Source organism: Marmota marmota, unplaced genomic scaffold, assembly GCF_001458135.2.
Source record: "Marmota marmota marmota unplaced genomic scaffold, marMar, whole genome shotgun sequence".
In the NCBI taxonomy this organism is placed as follows: Eukaryota; Metazoa; Chordata; class Mammalia; order Rodentia; family Sciuridae; genus Marmota; species Marmota marmota.
In genome coordinates this window covers 1,220,007-1,232,892 of record NW_025999942.1, presented here as the reverse complement: position 1 = coordinate 1,232,892, position 12,886 = coordinate 1,220,007, and the positions used below count along the sequence as shown (strand labels likewise).

The following is a 12,886-nucleotide window of genomic DNA, read 5'->3' as shown; positions in this document are numbered from 1 at the left end:
AAAGGTACACTAATTTTGTCTCAGGAGTTTTTGTTTTGTAAAAATCTTCAGAATTTTGCATGGCACATAACTCAAGGTAGAAACTCAATTTGTTGTTGTTAGGATTATTATTATGCTGTAGTGCTGGGGTGTCAAGTATGATAGGCAAGTAAGTGCTCTACCACTGAGCTACACCTGTAGCCCAAGACTCATCTTGATAAAACTCAGAAAGTATTTCACTATTAGGCTTATTTATTTGCTAGTAAGTCAGTGATCCCCTTTTTCTCTTTGTGGGACAAGGTTGTGTGCAGCGCTGGATGAGTCTCAGATGTGGGGAGACAATCTTGAAGTCTATTTCTCAAATTGAAGTGCTTTTGGGAGAAATTTCTTATCATTTTTGCATTGTTGGCCTTAAGGGATTTGTAAATTCTCTAATCTCATTTATCTGACTTCCCTCAACTATAATTTAATGTGAATTTTCTTTTCATGTAGGCTGATAAGAAGCAGCAATGTGAATAGTTGTGATTTCCTTCCACAAACTTGCCCTTAAGTTATAATAAAAGGTCAGAGAAGAAATGAAAAACATTTTTTTGTGGCAGTCATCTTCCATTTATGACTTAAAAAACCAACCTCCATGAAAAACAAGGAAGCAGCTTAAATGTAAAAACACACCTATCTCAGATGTATAGCCAGTGGCCTATAAATTAGAAGGGTCGCACTTGAAGACCTGGGCATGAAAATAACCTCAGTTAATGGAAGCTTGTTACCACCACTGCCTTTGAACATCATTCTTGAAGTGCTAGCTCATGCCAACAGTGGGGAACTGAGCAGGTTAATGTGTTGGAAGGAAAAGGGAAATCGTGTGATTTGTGGATGATAAAATTGTTTGCCTTGAAATCCCAGAGAGTGAACTAAAACTCAGCTAGTAAGAGCTCAGTTACAATTGGAGATCAAATTAATTTACTAAAATCAATGTGTTTATTTACATCTCAATAATAAACTACTGTAAAAATACAGGGAAGTCAGATTCCATTCATAATATGAAAAGCAACTGATAAAATGCCTTAAATGGATATTAAAAGGAAAACTCCTTATACCAGTGAAATTTAGTAGTGTCTATTCAAGCAGAGGAAATACGGCACAACAAAGCAAATGAGTGACTCCAGAGTCAGGCAGCACCCAGAACCAGAGGTTCTGAGAAATCCACCTACCACTGTGATCTGACAGCATTTATACAAAAACAGAAGTGTGTCATCAAAAACAAGTGAATAGGCTAAGCTTAATCAACCAGATAGATGCAACTTGGCTGGTTACAGTTTAATTAGTTAATTGGCTATAGGACGTCCTGCAACCAACCACAGCTCAGTTACTGAGATTAAATTTGTTATTGGGTTTGTCTGTTGGTGCTTAGTACAGTTGCCCTGTTCAAATCCATCCCCCATTCTGACTTTATTGAAAACAATGCTTTGTATACAGTAGTCACTCAAGTATTTTTTGAGTAGACCAAAAATTTAATAAGATACATGCCAGGTCCTGTGTTGAGAGGATTTAGATGCCTTTAATGAGTAGGAATACATAATGTATTCTTAGATGGGAAAGACTGTATTAAGGTGTCATTTTCCTTGTGATTATAAATGTGTGTAATCCCAATTTAACTTACAGTTTTTTTTCTTCTCAAGGAGGATGAGAGAAATGGATTTTGTAATGAGTAAAGGATGCACTGCCCTATAAGTGTTGAAATTATGTAGTTAAAAGATCAGACATGAGGGCCTTGGGTTCCATCCCCAACACCAACGCCACACACATACGCAAACCAAGATTAGACATACTGTAGGACAGATGCCAGCACAGCAGGATGGAAAGTCAAGGAATGCACTTGTTTTGGTGATTCCATGTGTATTGGGAGTGACTTTCCTTTCCTGGGCACACTTCTGTGAGGAAGGCAGAGAGGACAGCCCCACTTGTCCCGGGATCTTAACGGAAGTGGGGAGAAGCCCATGTGCAGCTTGGGAAGTGTGAGATGTGAGTGGGACTGGGGCCCTGGGACTCGCAGGAGCAGCTAGGCTGCCTTGATTCTCTTCTGATGGCATGGGCTGGCACTCCAGAGACTCGGAGACACTGAGAGAAGTGACTGCTGCCCAAAGCCTGAGGGGTGGGTGGACAGAAGAACCTCCTGAAAGCAGATGAAGGGCTGTGGCAATGGGACACTCGGAAAGGATGTGCCTTATTTGAAGAACTAAAGGACATCAGATCACAGTGGCAGGAGGTGGACTAAATGGGGAACAGGTGTCAGGTCCCAGGAGGCCTGGGGTTCAGCTTAGTATCTGGACCCTGTGCTAGAGGGAGAAGGGAATCATTACTGGATTTGAAGCAGGCAATGACATGCATTCAGCTGCAGCATATGGTAGCAGTACTATAACTGACAGGCTAACTTGGCCTCCTGTTTGAAGCCCACAGCCCCTGTTATACAGGAGTTCCTCACCCTGCTGGCTGTTTGCCACACTGTTGTTCCTGAGAAGGATGGAGATGAAATCATCTATCAGGCCTCTTCCCCAGGTGAGTGCTCTAGGTGGATGTGCCCTGCTGGCTCCTGTCCTCGAGATGGGTGTTTGCAATTATTTGTAACAGATGTGGTGATGTAGCTTGCCCCACAGAGACCCTGCTGTTTAGCTCTGGCCTCTTCAACATTTTCAGATCATGACTATTATCATGACTACAGGTATTACAACTCAAGAGAGCTGGTGCTGAGCTCTCCTGATTGCCATTACACTTTAAGTGCCAGGGAAGATCAGGGCCATCTTGTATTTCCTAGTAAAAGTTATGGAACTGGACAAAACTCTCAAGAGAGAACAGGGCTGGTTTTTTTTTGCTCATCTTCCCTTCCTTGTGGATTTTCCAACCATTGTGGAAGGTATATATTGGAGCAGTTACTCTTTGCCCACTTCCTGGTGCTCTAAATCCCACAGAACTACAACTAAAACACGACTTTGCTCAGAGGAGATATTTAGTCAGTGGAAATATTAGTTATGTCCATTTGAGAGAACTTGATCCTAACCAAGAAAAGCAGGAGTGCAAATCACTCTTCTGGTGAATTGGCTTTAGGTCCACATCTTTCCATCCTATGGAAGTGCCCATTTCAGGTCCCTGGTGGTAGCAAGAGTGAGTGCTCCTAGTCTGAATCCTTACTACCATGCAGGTAACACCAGGCCTCCCTAACCACGGTGGGTAATTTGAAAAATGGTACTTCCCAGAATTCTATCATGAAGGATTAGTCAGTATTTCACTGATTTCTTATTGACAGATGAAGCTGCTTTGGTGAAAGGAGCTAAGAAGCTGGGCTTTGTCTTCACAGCCAGAACCCCATACTCAGTCATCATAGAAGCGGTAAGGGACATAATTGGGCACATTCCAGTTCACTGTTTTTAAGATTTTCTACTTGAAATGGTATGTCTGTGGTGAATCTCATGGCTAAGTTTCTGTTTTTATTTTGATGAAAAATTAGACTTGAAATGCTCAGTTGAAACACTGAAGTGGTTATGTGATTGTATTTGCTTATCCCCTTTATTTTGTATTGCAGTAATTTCCCCCTCTTCTTCTCGAGAAGTCATTCATGAATTATTTTGAAATTGCTTGCAGGAAAGAACTTCTCAAGTCGTCTCTCTGTTTTCTAGAAGTTGGGAAAGTAACTTCAAGGCCTGGCTGTCCTTGAGGCAGACTTTACACCTCTCTGTAGCCCCAGTGCCTGAGAGTTCTTGCACAGTGGAGTCCTGAGTCCACTGGGCTTCCCTCTCCATAGCTGTGAGGGCTGCGAGTTAGAGGTTAACATCTCTTCTATCTATATGACTATTCCCTGAAGTCAAGGGGTTTATGTATTTTTTCTGATTTGAATTTTCTTTCCTGTGGGTTGCAGAGGGAAATTTAGCAATAGGAAAAGCTTTTTACAAGTTGAGTATCCCTTTTCCAAAATGCCTGGGACCATAGTGTTTTGGATTTTGGATGTTTCAGATTTTGGAATATTTGCATATCATGATAATTTGAAATGGAACCCAAATCTAAAGTTGAAATTTATGTTTCATATAGACCTTATTTACACAGCCCAAGGTACTTTTGTATGACACCTGTGTTTTGACTGCAACCTGTCACATGAGGTCAGGTGTGGAATTTTCCATGGGTGATGTCATATTGGTGCTAAAAACATTTTCAGTTTTGGAGCCCTTTGGATTTTGGAATTAGGGATGTTTGACATTTATCAAGAATAAGATCAGGTACAAACACTCTGGGTGAGCAACAGATAAAAATGATGGTTGGGACTGGCGAGGTGCTGGCGACGTTAGTGATGACCAGAGAGAAGGGCTGTACTACTCTCTGGATGTCACTGCCTTCCCTCGCTTCTGCCCATCCCTCAATTTGGGGGAAATCTCATGGATTATTATAGATTTTGGCATAATGCATTCTTAAGTCCCAAGACTGCCTTAATGCACTTGAAGTTCACTTCCAAATAATATAATAAGTTGATATTGTTCCTGAGTTGGCAGTAGTTCATTTGTCTCTTTTACTTCTTTTTTTTTTTTTCCTTATTGGATCAATTTTATTTTATTTTATTTTATTTTTTTTTAATTTTTTATTGTGGGTTGTTCAAAACATTACAAATTTCTTGACATATCATATTCCACACTTTGATTCAAGTGGGTTATGAACTCCCACCTTCACCCCATACACAGATTTCAGAATCACATCAGTTACACATCCATTGATTTACATATTGCCATACTAGTGTCTGTTGTGCTCCGCTGCCTTTCCCATCCTCCACACTCCCCCCTCCCCACCTCTCCCCTCCCCTCCCCTCCTCTCTCTCTACCCCCTCCACTGTATAACCCTGAGGGTCTCCTTCCATTACCATGCAATTTCCCTTCTCTCTCCCTTTCCCTCCCACCTCTCATCCCTGTTAAATGTTAATCTTCTTCTCCTGCTCTTCGTCCCTACTCTGTTCTTAGTTACTCTCCTTATATCAAAGAAGACATTTGGCATTTGTTTTTTAGGGATTGGCTAGCTTCACTTAGCATAATCTGCTCTAATGCCATCCATTTCCCTGTAAATTCTATGATTTTGTCATTTTTTAATGCAGAGTAATACTCCATTGTGTATAAATGCCACATTTTTTTTATCCATTCGTCTATTGAAGGGCATCTAGGTTGGTTCCACAGTCTTGCTATTGTGAATTGTGCTGCTATGAACATCGATGTAGCAGTGTCCCTGTAGCATGCTCTTTTTAGGTCTTTAGGGAATAGACCAAGAAGGGGAATAGCTGGGTCAAATGGTGGCTCCATTCCCAGCTTTCCAAGAAATCTCCATACTGCTTTCCAAATTGGCTGCACCAATTTGCAGTCCCACCAGCAATGTACAAGTGTACCCTTTTCCCCACATCCTCGCCAGCACTTGTTGTTGTTTGACTTCATAATGGCTGCCAATCTTACTGGAGTGAGATGGTATCTTAGGGTGGTTTTGATTTGCATTTCTCTGACAGCTAGAGATGGTGAGCATTTTTTCATGTACTTGTTGATTGACTGTATGTCCTCCTCTGAGAAGTGTCTGTTCAGGTCCTTGGCCCATTTGTTGATTGGGTTGTTTGTTCTCTTATTGTCTAATTTTTTGAGTTCTTTGTATACTCTGGATATTAGGGCTCTATCTGAAGTGTGAGGAGTAAAGATTTGTTCCCAGGGTGTAGGCTCCCTATTTACCTCTCTTATTGTTTCTTTTGCTGAGAAAAAACTTTTTAGTTTGAGTAAGTCCCATTTGTTGATTCTAGTTATTAACTTTTGTGCTATGGGTGTCCTATTGAGGAATTTGGAGCCCGACCCCACAGTATGTAGATCGTAGCCAACTTTTTCTTCTATCAGACGGCGTGTCTCTGATTTGATATCAAGCTCCTTGATCCATTTTGAATTAACTTTTGTGCATGGCGAGAGAAAGGGATTCAGTTTCATTTTGTTGCATATGGATTTCCAGTTTTCCCAGCACCATTTGTTGAAGATGCTATCCTTCCTCCATTGCATGCTTTTAGCCCCTTTATCAAATATAAGATAGTTGTAGTTTTGTGGATTGGTTTCTGTGTCCTCTATTCTGTACCATTGGTCCACCCGCCTGTTTTGGTACCAGTACCATGCTGTTTTTGTTACTATTGCTCTGTAGTATAGTTTGAAGTCTGGTATCGCTATACCGCCTGATTCACACTTCCTGCTTAGCATTGTTTTTGCTATTCTGGGTCTTTTATTTTTCCATATGAATTTCATGATTGCTTTCTCTATTTCTACAAGAAATGCCGTTGGGATTTTGATTGGCATTGCATTAAACCTATAGAGAACTTTTGGTAATATCGCCATTTTGATGATGTTAGTTCTGCCTATCCATGAACAGGGTATATTTTTCCATCTTCTAAGATCTTCTTCTATTTCTCTCTTTAGGGTTCTGTAGTTTTCATTGTATAAGTCTTTCACCTCTTTTGTTAGGTTGATTCCCAAGTATTTTATTTTTTTTGAAGATATTGTGAATGGAGTGGTTGTCCTCATTTCCATTTCAGAGGATTTGTCGCTGATATACAGGAATGCCTTTGATTTATGCGTGTTGATTTTATATCCTGCCACTTTGCTGAATTCATTTATTAGCTCTAATAGTTTCTTTGTAGAGCCTTTTGGGTCTGCTAGGTATAGAATCATATCATCTGCAAATAGTGATAATTTAAGTTCTTCTTTTCCTATTTTGATGCCTTTAATTTCTTTCGTCTGTCTAATTGCTCTGGCCAGTGTTTCGAGAACTATGTTGAACAGAAGTGGAGAGAGAGGGCATCCCTGTCTTGTTCCAGATTTTAGAGGGAATGCCTTCAGTTTTTCTCCATTCAGAATGATGCTAGCCTGAGGCTTAGCATAGATTGCTTTTACAATATTGAGGTATGTTCCTGTTATCCCTAGTTTTTCTAGAGTTTTGAACATAAAGGGATGCTGTACTTTGTCGAATGCTTTTTCCGCATCTATCGAGATGATCATATGGTTCTTATTTTTAAGTCTATTGATGTGGTGAATAACATTTATTGATTTCCGTATATTGAACCAGCCTTGCATCCCAGGGATGAATCCTACTTGATCATGGTGTACAATTTTTTTGATATGTTTTTGTATCCGATTCGCCAGAATTTTATTGAGGATTTTTGCATCTAGGTTCATTAGAGATATTGGTCTGTAGTTTTCTTTCTTTGAAGTGTCTTTGTCTGGTTTAGGTATCAGGGTGATGTTGGCCTCGTAGAATGAATTTGGAAGTTCTCCCTCTTTTTCTATTTCCTGAAGTAGCTTGAAAAGTATTGGTATTAGTTCCTCTTTAAAGGTTTTGTAAAACTCTGCTGTATACCCATCCGGTCCTGGGCTTTTCTTAGTTGGTAGTCTTTTGATGGTTTCTTCTATTTCCTCAATTGATATTGGTCTGTTTAGGTTGTCTATATCCTCCTGACTCAATCTGGGCAGATCATATGACTTAAGAAATTTATCTATGCCTTCACTATCTTCTAATTTATTGGAGTATAAGGATTCAAAATAGTTTTTGATTATCTTCTGTATTTCTGAAGTGTCTGTTGTGATATTGCCTTTTTCATCCCGTATGCTAGTAATTTGAGTTCTCTCTCTTCTTCTCTTCGCTAGCATCGCTAAGGGTCTGTCGATTTTGTTTATTTTTTCAAAGAACCAACTTTTAGTTTTGTCAATTTTTTCAATTGTTTCTTTTGTTTCGATTTCATTAATTTCAGCTCTGATTTTAATTATTTCTTGCCTTCTACTTCTTTTGCTGTTGTTTTGCTCTTCTTTTTCAAGGATTTTGAGATGAAGTATGAGATCATTTATTTGTTGGTTTTTTCTTTTTTTAAGGAATGAACTCCAAGCAATGAATTTTCCTCTTAGAACTGCTTTCAATGTGTCCCATAGATTCCGATATGTTGTGTCTGTGTTTTCATTTATCTCTAAGAATTTTTTAATTTCCTCCTTGATGTCTTCTATAACCCATTGATCATTCAGTAACCTATTGTTCATTCTCCAAGTGATGTATGCTTTTTCCTTCCTTCTTTTATCGTTGATTTTCAGTTTCATTCCATTATGATCAGATAAGATGCATGGTATTATCTCTACTCCTTTATATTGTCTAAGAGTTGCCCTGTGACATAATATATGATCTATTTTTGAGAAGGATCCATGTGCTGCTGAGAAAAAAGTGTAACTGCTTGATGTTGGGTGGTATACTCTATATATGTCAATTAGGTCTAGGTTATTAATAGTGTTATTGAGTTCTATAGTTTCCTTATTCAACTTTTGTTTGGAAGATCTGTCCAGTGGCGAGAGAGGTGTGTTGAAGTCTCCCATGATTATGGTATGGTGGTCTATTAGACTCTTGAACTTGAGAAGAGTTTGTTTGACGAACATAGCTGCACCATTGTTTGGGGCATAAATATTTATGATTGTTATGTCTTGTTGGTGTATGGTTCCCTTAAGCAGTATGTAGTGTCCCTCTTTATCCCTTTTGATTAACTTTGGCTTGAAATCTATTTTATTTGATATGAGTATGGACACTCCTGCTTGTTTCCGAAGTCCATATGAGTGATATGATTTTTCCCAACCTTTCACCTTCAGCCTATGTATGTCTTTTCCTATCAAATGCGTCTCCTGTAGGCAGCATATTGTTGGGTCTTGTTTTGTGATCCATTCTACTAGCCTGTGTCTCTTAATTGGTGAGTTTAAGCCATTAACATTTAGGGTTATTATTGAGATATGGGTTGTTCTTCCAGCCATATTTGTTTATTTCTGTTACTAAACATGGTTTGTTTTCCTCTTTGATTATTTCCCCCCCCTTTACTGTCCTACCTCCCACTGTTGGTTTTCATTGTTATTTTCCATTTCCTCTTCCTGTAATGCTTTGGCGAGGATGTTTTGAAGAGATGGTTTTCTAGCTGCGAATTCTTTAAACTTTTGTTTATCGTGGAAGGTTTTAATTTCATCTTCCATCCTGAAGCTTAATTTCGCTGGATACACAATTCTTGGTTGGAACCCATTTTCTTTCAGTGTTTGAAATATGTTATTCCAGGATCTTCTAGCTTTCAGAGTCTGTGTTGAAAGATCAGCTGTTATCCTGATTGGCTTACCCCTAAATGTAATCTGCTTCCTTTCTCTTGTAGCTTTTAAAATTCTCTCCTTATTCTGTATGTTGGGCATCTTCATTATAATGTGTCTAGGTGTGGATCTCTTATGATTTTGCACATTCGGCGTCCTGTAGGCTTCTAGGATTTGGGATTCTGTCTCATTCTTCAAGTCTGGGAAGTTTTCTCGTATTATTTCATTGAATAGACTGCTCATTCCTTTGGTTTGGAGCTCTGTACCTTCCTGTATCCCAATGACTCTTAAGTTTGGTCTCTTAATGTTATCCCATATTTCTTGGATGTTCTGCTCATGGTTTCTTAACAGTCTTGCTGAGCTGTCTATGTTCTTTTCCAGTTGAAATACTTTGTCTTCATTGTCTGATGTTCTATCTTCTAAGTGTTCTACTCTGCTGGTAGTATTCTCCATTGAGTTTTTAAGTTGGTTTATTGCTTCCTGCATTTCTAGGATTTCTGTTTGTTTGTTTTTTATAACCTCTATCTCCCTGTATAGTTGATCCTTTGCTTCCTGGATTTGTTTGCGTAATTCATTGTCGAAGTGATCTTTCATTGTCTGATTTTGCTGTTTAATGTCTTCCTTGATACTCCAGATCATCTGAAGCATGTATATCCTGAATTCTTTATCTGACATTCCATCTGCTGCAGCTGTTACCTCTTCTAAAGTTGCGTTGACCTGCATTGCTTGTGGTCCTTTCTTTCCTTGTCTTTTCATACTGCTTGCGTATCTTTCCTGCAGGCGCGGGCGGCGGCTCTGCTCTCTCCTTATTCCAATTGGGGTGTCGTGGCTACCACGCCGGCAGGTCACTGGGCCTGTTCTGGGCGCTGGCGGCGGCTCTGTTCTGCCCCTACTCCAATTGGGGTGACGAGTGTACCACGCCGGCAGGCCACCGGGCCTGATCCGCCGGTCGGTTGCAGGTTTGCCTACCCTGCAGGCGCGGGCGGCGGCTCTACTCTGCCCCTACTCCAAATGGGGTGACGTGTCTGTCGTACCGGCAGGCCACTGGGCCTGTCCCGCTGGTCGGTCGCAGATCTGCCCACCTTTCGGGCACGGGTGGAGGCTCTGCTCTGCCCCTACTCCAATTGGGGTGTCGTGACTACCCCGCCTGCAGGACGCTGGGCCTGTTCCTGGCACGGGCGGCGACTCTGCTCTGCCCCTACTCCAATTAGGGTGGTGTGTGTACCACGCCGGCAGGCTCCTGGGCCTGATCCGCCGGTCTGTTGCAGGTCTGCCTACCTTGGAGGCGCGGGCGGCGGATCTGCCCTGCCCCTCCTACCACGCCTGCGGACCCCTGGGCCTGATCTGCAGGTTGGTCACAGGTCTGCTCACCCTGCGGGCACGGGTGGCGGTTCCGCTCCGCCCCCACTCCAATTGGGGTCACGTGACCACCACACCGGCAGGGCCTGATCCGGGCGTGGGAGAAGGATCTGCTCTGCCCCTACTCCAGTTGGGGTGACGTGTGTACCACACTGGCAGGCCACTGGGCCTGACCCGCCAGGCTGTCACAGGTCTGTTTACCTTGCAAGCGCGAACGGCGGCTCTGCCCTGCCCCTCCTACCACGCCCATGTACCACTGGGTCGCGGGTCTGCCCACCTTGCGGGTGCGGGTGGCGGCTCCGCTCCGCCCCCTCTCCAATTGGGGTCACGCGGTCACCACGCTGGCGAGCCGCTGGGCCTGCTCCGGGCGCTGGTGGCGGCCCGGCTCCTCCCCTCTGGCTCGACGACAAATTGAGGAGACTCGGGTGTCTGTGCCTCACCCCCCCTACCAGGAGACCAACTGTTTATGTCGCCGCTGGTATTGATGAAGTTCTCTCCTCCGCCGCTTTCTGATGACATCAGATCTCTGCCATGTTGGTATCCTATGCGAATGGCAGCATTTCGTTCCCCTTGCCAGGCAACCAAAGCAACGGGTGAGTCCTGACCGGCCCTCAGCAGGACCCGGACTGAGAAGCAGTTTCCGCGGGCTCCTAGCCCCGGGCCAGGGAAGTTCCAGGAGCCAGAACTCGGGCCGCTCCGTGCTCGGTGTAAGCTCCTATAAGGGTAGGCTCCAAGAAGCAGTCCCCGCGGGCTCAGTTCGGGATCCGGAATTCGGCCGCTCAGTGCTTGGTGTATGCTCTGATAGGAGCAGGGTCCAAGAAGCAGCCTCCGCAGGCTCCGCAGCCCTGGGCCAGGGCGGTTCCGGGACGGTTCCGGGAGCCGGAACTCGGCCGCCCCGCACTCGGTGTTCGCTCCGATAAGATCAGGTTCTAAGAAGCACCCAGGCACTGAACCCTAGCAATCTGTCTGCAAGCCGCAGGCGAATGGCAGCCTGAAATTACCTGTTCTATGGCTAAATGAGCTGCGGTCAGTCGAAAACAGGGATGGTGATGTCAGCTTTCCAACATGGTGGCTGCTGGCCTCCTCTGTGGTCTGACCGGTGTGGAGAACTGAGATGGACCGCTTCCTTCCCCCGTCTCGAACCCAGAATTCAGCCCTGAGTACGGTGCTTGCACGGCTGGCAGAAACTGCAGCGCTGTATCCCTGCGTCGCTATCTCCTCGTTTCCCAGCGCGCGCTGCAGACTCTAGCTGCGGGGTGGTTTGCTGAATAAGCAGTGTTACCCTCCGTGCGACAAACCTCTCGCGTTTGAGTCCCCGTAGCCGATCCTCGTGCGATGGAAATCCTTCCTCCAGGTTCCGGAGCACCCCACTATTGCTGGAAATTCCTAACAAGATATCCTTTAGCCGTCCTGACTTGTCATACTCCCACACAGTGAAGCAGCCCACGTGGGCAATGCACTCTCCTCGCCGCCATCTTCCTTCCCTCCTCTTTTACTTCTAAAATATAAAAATCTACAAAATACCCTACCTTATACAAAGTGCCTCTTTGGGGAGCATCTTCAGTTTCTTTTGGAATATAGAGATCAGATCATGTTTATTTTTATTTTGTTTCTTTTAATCCACAGAGGGAATTTAGTTTACAGAAATGTGCAGTCATTAAAAGTGAAGTACTGATTGAATACAGAATTTACTTTACAGTAACTTAAAATTAAACAAGGTCTTTCCCTTCAGTTTGAGAGAACTTTTAACTGTAATTGTAGTATTTTCTGTTGTGTGGGGACTCTTTCATGTTTCTTTCTGCATTGAGAAAACAGGATATGATGTGGTGGAGGGACATGGGAAGGGTGAGTGGGAATGGGAATGCAGGTAGAACAGCTGCTTCTGCCTGTGTCACAGTGCCAGATAAGCATGGGCAGTAGAGAGCCTGTGGCATGGTTATCATAGATGCTGTGTTGGTATTGCTTTGTTGTTATTATTTTAATTTTTGGTACAGAGGATTGAACCTAGGGGTGCTTAACCACTGAGCCATATCCCCAGCCCTTTTTAACTTTTTATTTTGAGATAGAGTCTTACTCAGGGCCTCACTAAGTTGTTGAGGCTGGCCTTGAACTTGCGATCCTTTCGCCTCAGCCTTCTGAACCACTGGGATTACAGGAGTGTGCCACCACCCCTGGCATCCTTTGTTATTTTACTGAGTTTTTTTCCACATGTTCTTTTTAGGTATACATGACAGTAGAGTCTGTTTTGACATATTTATACAAACATGGAGGATATCTTATTCTAATTAGGACCCCAGTCTTGTGGATGTACATGATGTTCAGATTCACTGTGGCATATTCATATATATATGTCAGACTAAGGTTGTATTTCTGGGCATAAAAAGACTGCCTGATTAGTTAGGTCTTAT

The 12,886-nt window shown here is 43.0% G+C and overlaps 1 protein-coding gene across 1 annotated transcript in view; it reads left to right on the top strand.

Annotated features, from left to right (window-relative positions):
- LOC107153194 (phospholipid-transporting ATPase IB) overlaps nt 1-12,886 on the top strand; it is a 532,593-nt gene that overhangs the window by 102,796 nt on the left and 416,911 nt on the right. The window contains exons 17-18 of the mRNA XM_048801263.1: nt 2,430-2,535; nt 3,281-3,363. Of these exons, the coding sequence (XP_048657220.1) occupies nt 2,430-2,535; nt 3,281-3,363 (189 nt within the window). The remainder of the gene's footprint in view (nt 1-2,429; nt 2,536-3,280; nt 3,364-12,886) is intronic.